The sequence below is a fragment of the Periplaneta americana genome, chromosome 8 (assembly GCF_040183065.1).
Source record: "Periplaneta americana isolate PAMFEO1 chromosome 8, P.americana_PAMFEO1_priV1, whole genome shotgun sequence".
In the NCBI taxonomy this organism is placed as follows: Eukaryota; Metazoa; Arthropoda; class Insecta; order Blattodea; family Blattidae; genus Periplaneta; species Periplaneta americana.
In genome coordinates this window covers 135,382,435-135,396,003 of record NC_091124.1, presented here as the reverse complement: position 1 = coordinate 135,396,003, position 13,569 = coordinate 135,382,435, and the positions used below count along the sequence as shown (strand labels likewise).

General features: G+C 35.1%; 1 protein-coding gene across 5 annotated transcripts in view; it reads left to right on the top strand.

The window, feature by feature from the left end:
- Bruce (BIR repeat containing ubiquitin-conjugating enzyme) overlaps positions 1-13,569 on the top strand; it is a 571,194-nt gene that overhangs the window by 396,554 nt on the left and 161,071 nt on the right. For all 5 annotated transcript variants that reach the window (XM_069833681.1, XM_069833684.1, XM_069833683.1 and 2 more), the window contains 3 exons: positions 496-626; positions 2,395-2,569; positions 9,135-9,335. In XM_069833681.1, the coding sequence (XP_069689782.1) occupies positions 496-626; positions 2,395-2,569; positions 9,135-9,335 (507 nt within the window). The remainder of the gene's footprint in view (positions 1-495; positions 627-2,394; positions 2,570-9,134; positions 9,336-13,569) is intronic.

The window sequence follows — 13,569 nt, the reverse complement described above, 5'->3', positions numbered from 1 at the left end:
CATCTTTTTTGATACACACTGTATAATTAAAATGTTTAACATCTCTGATTAGTAAGTGTGAGGTCCTAGATCTGAGTCCGTGTATGTTCACTTTTTTGTTTTGTCTTTTTTTTATTAAAAAATTAATATTATTATTTTGATATACTTTTAAATTTAATGTTTTATTCAACATTTAGAAAAAGAGTTTAGGGTTTTGGGACTCATTATCTCAGTTGTTTTGGGACTAGTTACTTCAGGCATAATGGACTTAGCAGAGTAGGTGACGTTTATGAGGTCCCAGCACATAATAAAAGAAAAAGCAAAACTCTTCTTTTAAATACAATGACACTTAAATTTTCAGATGTTAAACCTTACTTTTCCCTGTCATTTCTACTGAAAATGTGAACAGTCTGTTTACATCTTATTAATATTGTAAGTGAAATCATTTTTCTTAATTATGTTGTAATATTGGTTTTCTGAAGGCATGAAATAAAGATTTTCTTTATTCTGTTACAGCATGCAACACTCAACCTCCTGTGGGTGCAGTTGGTGTAATGCAACTTTCAGAACCTCTTCTATGGTTTATTTTACGAGTATTGGACAAGGAAAGTGCACTAGAAGAATTCAACAGAATGGGAGGCGTCAGGGTACATATAAAAAAATTTAAGCTTTTAATTCTTGTTCCTGATTTAGCATAGTTGTAATATTCAGTTTTTTTAGTTCTGCCCAAAATCTCCTGTTGAAAACTTATCTTTATAGTTTGTCTTTCAGTGACATTCATTATACTGTATGCTCGAATAATATTGCAATTGATTTTAACACTTTTTGTGTGCAGATTGTTGGTAAACCTCTGCTGTTCTTGTACCCATTATATTGCTTATAACCACTGGCCAACAGAATATTATATTTAAATTTTCCTCTATTGTGGTGTCTGGTCAAGTAAATACAAATAAAAGACATGGAAAATGCCCACATGCACTTGCGCACAAACACACACGCACACGTGGATGGAAGACATACTGATAGTCTATGCTCGAAATTGACTAATTACTGTAATTGAAGCTCTCAGTCTTCTTTGCATTAAGTTTCATAATATTGTGATAAATTGTACTGTATATAATTTGATATTTGATTAGAATTAAATATCTATATTCGTATCAGTTACTCTACAACCTACAACTTTCCTCTCCTCTCTTCTTTTTTTATTGTCTTTTTTTTTTGTGTTCATACTATTCAGAGTTGTTTTTTCGTAGTTACAAAATTATTATGTTAAGTTGAATTGTTCGATAAGAGAATAGCTATGAGTGAAGTGAAACTTCAAACATATCGAATTTTTTATGTAGTTTATTGAGATAGAAAATGCTTTCATTGAGTAGTAATATTATTAGGTTGGTGCATAATTCCGTACGTAGTGATTTTTCATAACTTTATTAAACACATCAGATACACATAAGAGAGAAGTTAATCATCAACAATATATTCTGCTTCACTATTTACAACAGTCTGCCAATACTGGATTAGGTTTTCGATTCCACGACTGTAGAAATCGCTTGGTTTTGAAGCCATGTTCAGAGTGCATTTTCATCTGGAAACGAAGTTCCTTGAAGGTTGTTCAATAGAGAGCAGAAAAGGTGAAAATCTGAGGACGTAGGATCATGTGAATAAGGTGGGTGTGGATTGACTTCCAAACCCAACTCCTGGATACTGTTTTGTGTCAGGTTAACAGATTGCAGTTAGGTGTTATCGTGGAGTAGCATCACTTCAACATCTTGATGGTCGTTTTTCTTGGATTGTGTGTGCAAGACATGTCAGTTGGTGGCAATAAATGTCGACAGTGATGGTGGAATGGTTACAGTTCATCACATTTGCCAGTTCTCGGGTACACTGACATGGACCATTGTGAATTAATGTGTTTAAACAGTCTTCATCAAACCCTGAATGTCTTCCTGAATGTGGAGTGTCACTAATGTCAAAACGAACCTTCTTAAAACGTGAAAACCATTTCCTTGCCATGCTCTCTCCAATAGTATTGTCCCCATAAATGGCGCAAATGTTTCTGGCCATCTCCGCTGCTTTCTCCCCTCTATTGAACTCAAAAAGAAGAATATGTCAGAAATGTTCCACTGTCTCCACTTGACACTCCATTTTCTAGTGTCCATGACCCCACTCACTATCTGCAAAAATGAAAATTTCAGTACATAAACTCAAGCACAACAATTGAACTTCAAATAAAAAATGACAATCGATAAATAAACCCATAGCAGCCGGAGTGCCAACACGCAAAACAAAAATGCTACGAACTTATGCACCAACCCAATTTTAGTGGAGAATTAAAAATGCCTGAAACTTACATAAAATATGCATGAAGAATTTGTTTAACATAGTGATCAAGATTGAAATATTCTTTGTTCACAGGTAATATGTGAAAATTTGGTTAAGAGCAACCAAGCATTGATAAATGCACATCCAAGTTTAGTGTCTATAGTAATGCAGCATTTTAGTCATGTTCCACCCAGCAATTCCCTCAACAACAAAAAGATGCCAAACCCTATCGAGACATATGAGGGACTTATGAACTTTGCACCACTGGGTAAGTTACTTCTCTGAAATATTTTTCGCCATCATTGAATAAATTACCGGAGAATACTTGATGCCACCGTTTATTTCAACAGCTGCTCCCTCTTCTTTTTCAATGCTAGTCGAAGTGGGCTTCTCCAGGTTGGTGACCAGTGCTGGTTGTCATACTTCTCTATTCTTATATTTATCATCTTTTCACTTTCCCACTTCTCTTTCAATCTGTATTCTTTTTCATCACTTTCTTATACTACAGCCACCCATCACATATTGTTATACCCTCATTTCTCTCTCTCTCTTTTTCCTTCTTCCCCCCCCCCCCCCAAGACTAGTACAGTAGAACCTCTATCCGTGCTAATGAAGAGGGTGGACTGAACGTTTAATCGAAAAAATCGGATAATCCGTACCATAAAATATTTCGTAATTTTCTCTGTGGTGTTGTGTTTAAGATGCTAAGTAGTGAATCACTTCACTAATTTTAGTCTGGTTGTCAACAACGGAGTTTTAAGGGGCATGAAAACTCCTTGTAATCGCTGTCTACAGAAAACTAGGAATAATGAAGGTCGCATTTGTAGATTTACATACTTTATACTCTTTATCCTTGTTTTTTATTAAATATCGCAGTTATAACTCCAATCTCGTGCTCTGATGCAAGATGAGCCATAGTTTCACTTTCTTAAACCATTCAATTATTTGCACTGGAAGACATTTTATATAAAAGTTATACAGTAGGTCCACCGCAGTGGAGTAATGGTTAGCATGCATGACTGTGAAACGAGTGGGCCTGGGTTCAAATCCTGGTTGAGGATTATTCTGGGGGTTTCCCTCAACCCATTAAGAGCAAATGCTGGGTAACTTTCAGCGCTGGACTCTGGACTCATTTTGCTGACATTTTCACCTTCATCTCATTTTGACGCTAATAACCTCACAAGTTAATAAAACGTCGTAAAATAACAATTAGAAGAAGAAAAAAGTTATACAGTATGGCAGTTCGAACTATGTAACGATAAAGGATTATAATAATGCTCTCTTGAAAAAATACGTACCAATACAGACCTGAGCGTTATTAACTCGATTGAGTCACTCCAGATCACCCCTTAACTCCCCACTCCACCTTCCCCGACTGAGACAGTTATGTTTTGGTATGGTACGAGTGGAGAGGATGTCAGTGACGGATTGTATCAGGCTTTTACAAACTTACAGCTCTTGCTGGTCACCTAAAATCCACCACTGATTCACAGAGCCTTTGTTTATAAGTCAGTGTAAGCGAAAAGGACATGAGTGGAGGTGTCTTTGTTCCTTTAACTTCCCGTCTTATGCCAGAGCTGTACTAATATAATGTACAAAACAGTATTTCATGTAAATTATTTCTGAAATAAAAGCAGTCAGATAATCTGCCAATCGGTTAATAGGGTGACGGATAATTGGGATTCGACTGTATTACAGGCAGTTACACTCCTCTTCTTGGTTTCTTAGATTTAGGATATTTGAATATTTACATTTATTAACTCCTTTCTTGCCAACATATCTTTCACATCTTCATTGTCCTTCCTGTTCCCCTAGCTTCTAACATCACTTTCGACTTGAATGTCCCTATGGGTGGCGCAGCAATAAAATGAGAATGTACCCTTCTCACTGTTCATATATGCAAATCCAGGTGTAAAGCTTTGACCAGAGAACATGTTCACTGGAGAACTCCAAAAACAACCAATAATCACAGTCATCAGTACCCTGTGAAACGTGAATTATGGGCAGGAATTGCACTTCCATTGTTTGGACGTGAGTCATCTACCTGCTTATAGCTCAATGTAGAAAGGATATAGTTGGGAAGAAATTCACTTCAGTGTGTTAGGAGAGCAAGACAAGTGAGGTAATAATAATGATAATAATAATAATAATAAAAAATTGTAAACATAAAAATAAAGCGCAGTTGTTCACAACATTACACGGTATCAACATTACCAAACTCGTAAATGCATATTAAACATAAAATAAAATCATATTAATACTGTAATATGTTCATAATGTTATGACTTGTTTCTTTGTGTGTGCTGAAAGATATTAATTATAGTGCAGCCCCAGGCACGAAGGAGTAATACATAGAAATGGAGAAAACTCCACCCATCTTTTTTTTCTTGCACCACCTTATAAACAAATGCACAGTAAGACACTCTGTCTGCATCATTGGTATTGTATTGTATAGTATTTATTTATTTCCCATGATATTCGTATATTGCTTCACAACTAGAATATGGAACATGTTAAACGAAAAAAAAATCTTAATAGTACTATAAAGTCTTAATTATAGTCACAGTCTAGTTGAAATATATACAGAAGAGTTTTACAATATAGTATACTAATACAACACAAAGTTTTAGTATCAATGCTTAATACAAGATAGAAATATTCATGAAGCATTGTTGAATGTCATAAATTCACCTACAGAATAGAAGGTACGAGAAATTAGGTACTTCTTTAATTTGGCCCTAAAAAATCTTATGTTTTGGGTTTCATTTTTTATACCCATAGGGAGGCTATTAAAATTTTTTACTGTCCTGCACTCCTTTTTCATAGCATGATAGATTTGGATTTCAGGTGGCCAGTGAGAGTTGCGACTATGATAATAGTATCATCATGCAATGGCACCCGATATAATAAGTATTTCCATGTCTGTTTGGTACTTTGCATCAGTAATACCACACATGTAGCTTGAAAGATCTTTTCTATATTTTATTCATTTCTGACATAAGGGACAGAACTGGGGACTAGCAAGCCAAAAAGAGAAGTAAGTTTCCCTCTTTTTCACGAGAAAAACTTGTTACATTATATCATGTATTTGTATATCTTTAATAAAGCACAATTTCTGTCCATATTTCATTGAAAGAAACCGTGACTACTAAATAAACAATTTTTATTTATTTATTTTTTTTTACCTAGGAGGACTTTATCTCATTTTAATAAAGTCAAAACAAAAGAAAGAAGATACCTTGGCAATATTTATTGACTTTCAGTTAGCATATGACTCTGTTTGGAGGAATAAATTATTACTAAACCTCCAGAAATTAGGTATCTCCAGCAATATGTTCAGATGGATATCAGAATTCCTTAGTCAAAGATTCATTGTCACTAAATTCAATAACTCACTTTCTAGTTACGGACAAACATATCGAGATCTACCTCAGGGCGCTGTCCTCAGCACAACTTTATTCAATATTTATATAAATGACTTACCCTCCCTATTAGAGGAATCAAACATGAAAACAGCACTATTTGCAGATGATATAGTTTTGTGGACTTCCGGATCTTACAGACATAGAGACAAAATTCAAAATTCTGCTCTTAAAGCTCTAAATCAACTACATGAATGGAATACATCAAATTTGATGACACTCAATTTAAGCAAAAGTAACTACCAAATATTTTCACTTGGTAAAAAAGAAAGAGAATTCAATATCCAATACAATGGCCAACACCTTCCTAGGACTTGTGAATCCAAATATCTTGGAGTTATTTTCGATAGTAAGTTAACATGGAGCAACCATTTGAAATACATTTCTGAAAAAGCTCGTAAAAGATTCTCCCTTCTAAAAAGACTAGCAGGAAAGAAATGGGGATGCTCTAGGAATACTTTGAACACTACATACAAAATGTTTATACAGCCAGTGCTGACATACTGCGGAGAAATTTTAATTACTTCACCTTTCATAAACGACATAGAATATGTTCAAAACCAAGCTCTCAGACTCATTACTGGTGGAATCAAAACAACTCCAATAGAGTCTATGAGATTCCTCACTAATATTAACAGCATCAAAATGACAATAGAAGAAAAAGCACTGACTCAATATGAAAAACTTATCAGATTGACAGGAAACAATTGGCATTCATACAGTCCTCTCTGTAGATTGAAAACTCAGAAAAGTTTCATATCCATTGTACAAAGAATTAAAACAGAAAATCAATATCCCGAATTTAAAAGAAAACCTACAAAATTAAACCAAACCCTTTAACTCTATTAAATATAGAATATAATCTAAATTTAACAGAAGAAATACTAAAATCAGAAGTAAACACTGAAATACTAAAATCAGAAGTAAACACTGAAATACTAAAACAATTGTCTTTAGAGACAATTAATATTAGGTACCCTCCACAAAACTGGCTTCATTTATACACTGACGGATCCTTAATCTCCAGAGAACAAAGGTGCTGCTGCAGGTGTTACGTGCTATCTCTTCTCACTTTATGGAGCAACAAGTTTTGATGGAGAAATCATTGCAATAAGTGAAAGTCTCAGGAATCTTCTATGCCACATCAATAAATTTAAAAATGCAGTTATATTGTCAGACTCCAAAGCAGCTATTCTATCAATCGTCTCTATACACACACCTTCATCTCAAACAGCAGAAATAACTAAAATGCTCTCTCAATTAATATCACTCAATAAAAGAATTGTATTCCAATGGATACCATCCCATTGTGGAATCCTGGGAAACGAGAATGCGGATGCTTTAGCAAAGAAGGGCAGCACTGCTACTTATAGACCTGTTACTAAATCTACGTATTACTATGTGAAAAGATTTATTAAATCTACATACTTAGACTTCAACAAACAAAATTTGATAACACAATCTCAAGGGAAAAAATGGAACTCTCTGCATCAAAATCCACAGTTAATTCCCAATTTACCACGAAAATCGTCTGTAGCTTCATTTAGATTGGCAATAGGCCATGATTGTTTGGCCAAACACCTGCATAGAATTGGAATATATCAGTCCCCTAACTGCCCATTGTGCAACTCAACCAAGAAATGGATTCGGAACACCTCAAAATCTGTGCTTCAGTGGTTGTCCATGATAATATCTTTGAAAAATATTGGAGTGCAAGAGGTCAAATGACTTTATTGTCAAATGCCTGGCATTAGAAAACAACAAAAGAAATAACAAAACTCTTCTCTTAAACTACAATTCGTAACACAAGAACACAGAAACTGAAAATACCTACGTGTTCAGCTCTATTGAATTACATAAAATATTATTCAATGTTAATCAAGCTCACATGTACGGATTTTCTGCTTGTTAACAATTTGTCTGCTTGGTTTATAAGATGTCAGGGAAAGTCTGAGAAGCCATACTAGATGAAAATCTTACACCAGTTCTTTCATCTAATGCAAAAAAAAAAAAAAAAAAAAAAAAAAAAAAAAAAAAAAAAAAAAAAAAAAACACACAAAGTATCTTTTTACTTTAATTACTAACTCCATTTCTTCTAGTATACTTGTCACTATATTCTCGAGAAAGACAACTTTAAATAAAATGAGTTTTTCAGTGCATATTTCATTGGCTGCTACAGTGGGGTACTTTTTAACAAACTCAGTGCTCATATTAAGGCTTCATATTTGTTAGAATTTGCTGTGAAATTCAATAACTAATTCTTACAATGTTTTCGATATTTACATTTGAAAACTTTTCGTCACTTACATGTTTCAGCTCTTCTAGCTTCGTTATTCTTGTCTTTTCTGAAGAAAATAATGATGATAATTATTTTGTAGAATATCCACATGGGCAGCCTAAAATGCAGGCCTAATGTTCTAATGGTGCCGAGTGTCAAAAGCAACTTCTGAGATATTGATGAAAAACATGCTTTAAAATGGATGTTCAGATACTTACAACACCATCTTTTGGAGCACAAATGAGTCACTTACAGTTGAGCTACGACAAAGACAATTTAGTATGATATTCTAATATGGATGTTTCTCCCTTAGATCGAATAAAATTAAATTTGGAAAATTGGCACTTAGCACATTTAGAATGTTAGGTCTTCAAATGCCCTCTTACATTTAAATTTGTTACAGGTTTAGTTACAGATTTGTATGTCACATATCTGGCACTATGGTGTTTTTCCTGAACACAAAAATTATCCTAGTTCTTACGACGTGTGGAAATTGTAGCATGATCAACTTTCTATTTTGAGTCTGACTTATACAATCAATGTTTACCTTACTTTCTTCTTGTATCAGACTAAAACATTACTGTCTCAGCCAGGTTATAGTGTAATATGGTATTAGTATTGCAAAAAATGCACACAACCAAGAAACAGAATGGGAGAAATGAAAAATAAAAGACAACAACTAAATTGATTTCAAATTAATTGCAGAAATGAAGTGAAAATAAAATTTAGAACAATTTACAGCAATGATATTAGCAAAAGTGCATATCCAGTATGTATATTGCATAGCCCCTTTTCATAAACTAAAAGTTTGACATCTACAGAAAAAGATAGAATTGACAGTGTAGTAATAAACATTGAACACTGTACCACAACATAAATACTGTTGTTCACAGACAGGAAACATTTAAAATTACTCATTAGAAATTAGCAGCTGTGCTTTCAAGATGTACATATTTATTGTAATTATTACTATAATCTCACATTCCCTTTCTCCCTTAATGAAAAATTTACATACAGAACAGTATAGTATAGACTTATGAGAAATTCCTTTGATTGAGTAGCGTGTTTGTGGTTAATGAAAGAGATACCAGTGTTAAATGAAAATGTCTGTACTGTATACATTTCTTGTTTAGGTACAATAAGTTCGAGTAATCCTACGGCCCAACCAGCAGATGTTTTAATTCAGTCTGCACCCCCTCATCGGCGGGCACGGACTCCTGCATGGTCCTATCACTTCTATCCCGATGAAACTTGGGTAGACCTCACACTGACACTGCCATGTGCTGTACTTCTGAAGGAAGTTCAACTGCAGCCTCATCTCACATCACTTGCTAGCAAGTATCTTAAGACTATAATGTATTATTATTACTGCTGCTGCTGCTGCTGCTGCTGCTGCTGCTGCTGCAGCAGCAGCATTAGGATACACAAGAATGGACTACGTAAGAAATTGTGACATTATAAAGAAACTACAGATCGAACAAATCATAAATGACCTACAAAATTATAGGCAGAATTGGAAATCACATGTAAACAGAATGCCTTTCTCTTGAATGTTGAATTATTGTCCTGTGGGCAAGAGATCCTTGGGCAGACCCTTAAAACATTGGCAAGAGACCGTAACAGGCCACTAGGCCCAATAATGGAAGGATGGTGATGATTACACTAGTCTGCGATGAAATTCCTGCCTCCAAAGTTTTAATGTTTTTAGGGTATTTTTAGCATGCTGAAATCAAATTCAAGGCCAAAAAGTTCCTATCATGTACCATTTTTTTGTTATTTTAATTTTCTTATAATATATTACGACAATTTATAGCATAATTATTTAAACTGTAATACTTTAACAAATGTAGGTTTAATATGTTAGGATATGAAAACCAAATGTATTCAACATATTTTTAAGGTGTTTATATTGAAAACCAATGACACTGGATGTTTCTTAGCAGATAGGGGGTACAAGCACATAAGGAAGTTAGGGCGAAATAACGTGCAGCCTTGTCATTATTTTTATTTGTGAAAGACAGAAATGTCAGCCACTCCTTGGTGAGAGACTGAACTCAACTCGTCTAGTTTTTCTCACATTTCATTAGTCTGTGTTTCATCTAGAAACGAAGCGAAATCAGTTTGAAGCTTTGTGGAGTAGAATGTTGAAAATTTTTAGTCCAGTAAGAAAGTATTTACCATGTAGAATTAAATAATATGAATATAATAGAGAAAAATAAAAATAATATTTATCATCTTAGGGGTATTATTTGTGGAATAGAAAATTATTCATCTAGATCATATTCTTTCAACAAAAATTCAAGTGACAAATCTTAGTATAGGTTACTTCACCATTCTGTACATGGAAGCAGATGAAGAAATAGCCTCTGTTACTGACATTTCTACAAGTACATTCAGTGAAAAGAGTAGTGTAAACCAAGTTTCACGTGATCATTGCAGAAAATTTTTTTTGAATTCAAGAGTAATAGCTATACCCAGATATTCATCACGAAAGTCTCGTTCACAAACAATCTCACACTTTACACAGACTTTGGAGTATTAATACTGATCAACTCACTAGCGAACCAGAACACCTCTTAGCTCCCATTGCGAGCTCTTTATCCAGCTTCAAACAAAATTTGAAAAAACTATAAAGAAAAATTTAGTGCCGACTCACCTGATGACCTCTTCGATGATCTAGTTGAGCAGTATCTGAACTTCTTGTGTGATGCAATTGATTACTAACTTGAGCCGAAACATCCAGCTAGGAAATATTTTGAGGCTAGGAAACAAAAGAAACATTTTAATATTCAAAGAACATACAAAACACTAGTAATCCTGAGAGGGCTACAAAGAGAGAGAGAACAAAAAGAAAAAGTGAATTCCTTTACGAGAAAAGACAGTTAGATTATTATATTCAGGAGCAGAAAACAGTTAAAATAGTACTCAAACTCAAATCAATCATCTTGTAAATTAGATGTCAGTACAGTGCATCAGCTCTTCAATTCCCATTTTCACAATCTAACAATTACATTTGATCATATATCCTTCGTAACTCACCGAAGCCGAAAAATTTTAGTAAATAAGACCTTCCACACAACAATGCCTTGCTAAAACCTTAATAAACTGAGCACTAAGCTTAACTTTTTCAATAACATATAATTATTGCTGTGTTAAGGTGCTGCGTTTTTAAATTGATAATATTAATTGGTGTTGGAAATAGTGTCTAGAATTGACGTGTGTATGTGTGATAAGTATTTTGCCGACATGTCATTCTCCGGCTGCTTTCCCTCTGTGGTGAGTTGTAGTGTATAATCATTCTTCTCATCACCATTTCTTTTTCAAATCAGCATCATTAAAATCAATTTAATAATACAATTCTCAGTGTTATAAATTTTATAAGTTTCTGACAACCAGAAAGAGTTGATATTATGTCAATGAAAATTAGCATAAATTAATAAATGATGTTGGCTTCAGGAAACTGAAACATGCTACAAAATTTCATTGATCCAGTAATTGACGAATTATTTGTCAAGATGTCACACACTTTGTATAGTGTACTAGGTATTCAAGTCTTAAGATTACACCATAATTAATTATTAATACTTATGTTAGTTAAATGTATGCACTTTACAAACTGCAATGATAGTTACGAGTAAATTTGTTGGGACCAGGCCCTCGTCTTATAGAAAGAGAATTTACTGGGCCACATTCTTTTAAAGGTTGAAAACCACTGATCTATCCTATTGGTGGCCATTCATATGATAAACTAGGACATAGCCATTGTTGCTACTGGAGACATTTACCTCATTGGAGAAAATTACATTTCTTCTTATTGGAGAATAGTATATGATAGACAGTCTAGGGCATGCTCTCTCTTCAAATGTTCCTTCCTCATGGTGTGTGTGGGGAATTGGGAAAGTTGGACGCCATCTTGAGTTCAGAGGCAGTTCTAAAGGAGTAGTTTTCAATTTCTCTCAACAACATGACGTTCGCTTCTCTATTAGAGGAGCATGGCCGGCCAGGAATTAGACAATTTGCAACTTGACCATTCCAGAGGAAAAGTTTGCCCACCTCTTAGCAGTTGACAAAGGGACTCCAATCACTCTGGCTGCCCTCGATGTAGAATAATTTCCTCGAACCATGGCAACAATTTATTGATGAAGTTGTCTGTTTGTCATCTTCAGCAGTAATGACGAGACCATTTTATTTACAGACAGGAGTATTGCTTGGGGGTGGGGATATTTTTTTTATTTGGGTGTATAGGCCTATTGTAAGATATGCCGTGACATAATTGTATTCTATCTGTATAAGACATATGATGGGAAATTTATAATTTTAAAAGTGAAAATTGTCTAAGACTCGAATCTTTAACTAGTACTGTTCACTCGCTCTATAGACCCATGCCATAATGTTCTACTCTACTGAAACTGTTAGTACCAAATCGACATAATATTATATTCATATTCACTTGTATGATTTGTATTTATCAATTTTATTATTGTATGATTTGAGGCTTTCTCAGCATTGGTTCGCTAATATGTTTTCGCGGGATATCAGCCGAGTTAAGATTTTGGAATGCTCCAAGCTTTCGACTGCTATCTCTGCAGCCATCTTCAGGGAAGTGATGTCCGAACAGAAAGTCGAAAGGTTATATAGATGTGGCTGTCTCAGGTGAAATGGGATTGGTTGGCGGATCGGCCAATCCGGGGCCGGGAATTGTCATCGCTCGTAAGCTCCCGGAAAAATCTGCAGTGGCGCAACACAGCATAGAAAAGGAGCATAAAATACTGTTTGACCACACCAAGGTCATTAACAAATCAAGCCACTACTGGGATCGTACAATCAAGGAGGCCATAGAGATCAAGCTGGAGAAAAACAACTTTAACAGAGACAGTGGACTCCAGCTCAGTCAGGCATGGACACCGGCCTTAGACCAACTCAGGCCCTCTTACAATCAAGGTCATGAAGATCACGGACCGAGGACGGCAACCGATTCCAACCGGCGGAACAGGGCTCGCCGCCCGCCAAACTTCACGCAGTAATCCCGGGAGGGGTGGAGCTTACGAGCGATGACAATTCCCGGCCCCGGATTGGCCGATCCGCCAACCAATCCCGTTTCACCTGAGACAGCCACATCTATATAACCTTTCGACTTTCTGTTCGGACATCACTTCCCTGAAGATGGCTGCAGAGATAGCAGTCGAAAGCTTGGAGCATTCCAAAATCTTAACTCGGCTGATATCCCGCGAAAACATATTAGCGAATTTTATTATTTCTAATTTCAAGGGATCTGATTATATAAAATCAATCTTCCATTTGTTTTATAACATATTTCAGGCTCTTATACACAATACAGCAAATTTAAATGGTTTAATTATGTGTTACCTCGTGAACTATGGCTTTGGCGAGATGGGCATGTGCAGAATTATGTATCTGGAAGTTAAAAAATTGTCAGCTGCCCATTCTTTTTGCCACAAAGTATAAGTGCTTCAGTGAAACAGTCTCTCTCTTTAATCAGCTAACTAGAACAGAGATGAAGAGAAACATGCAGAGAAAGTATCCTGTAGCGAAATTAGCAAACAAAAC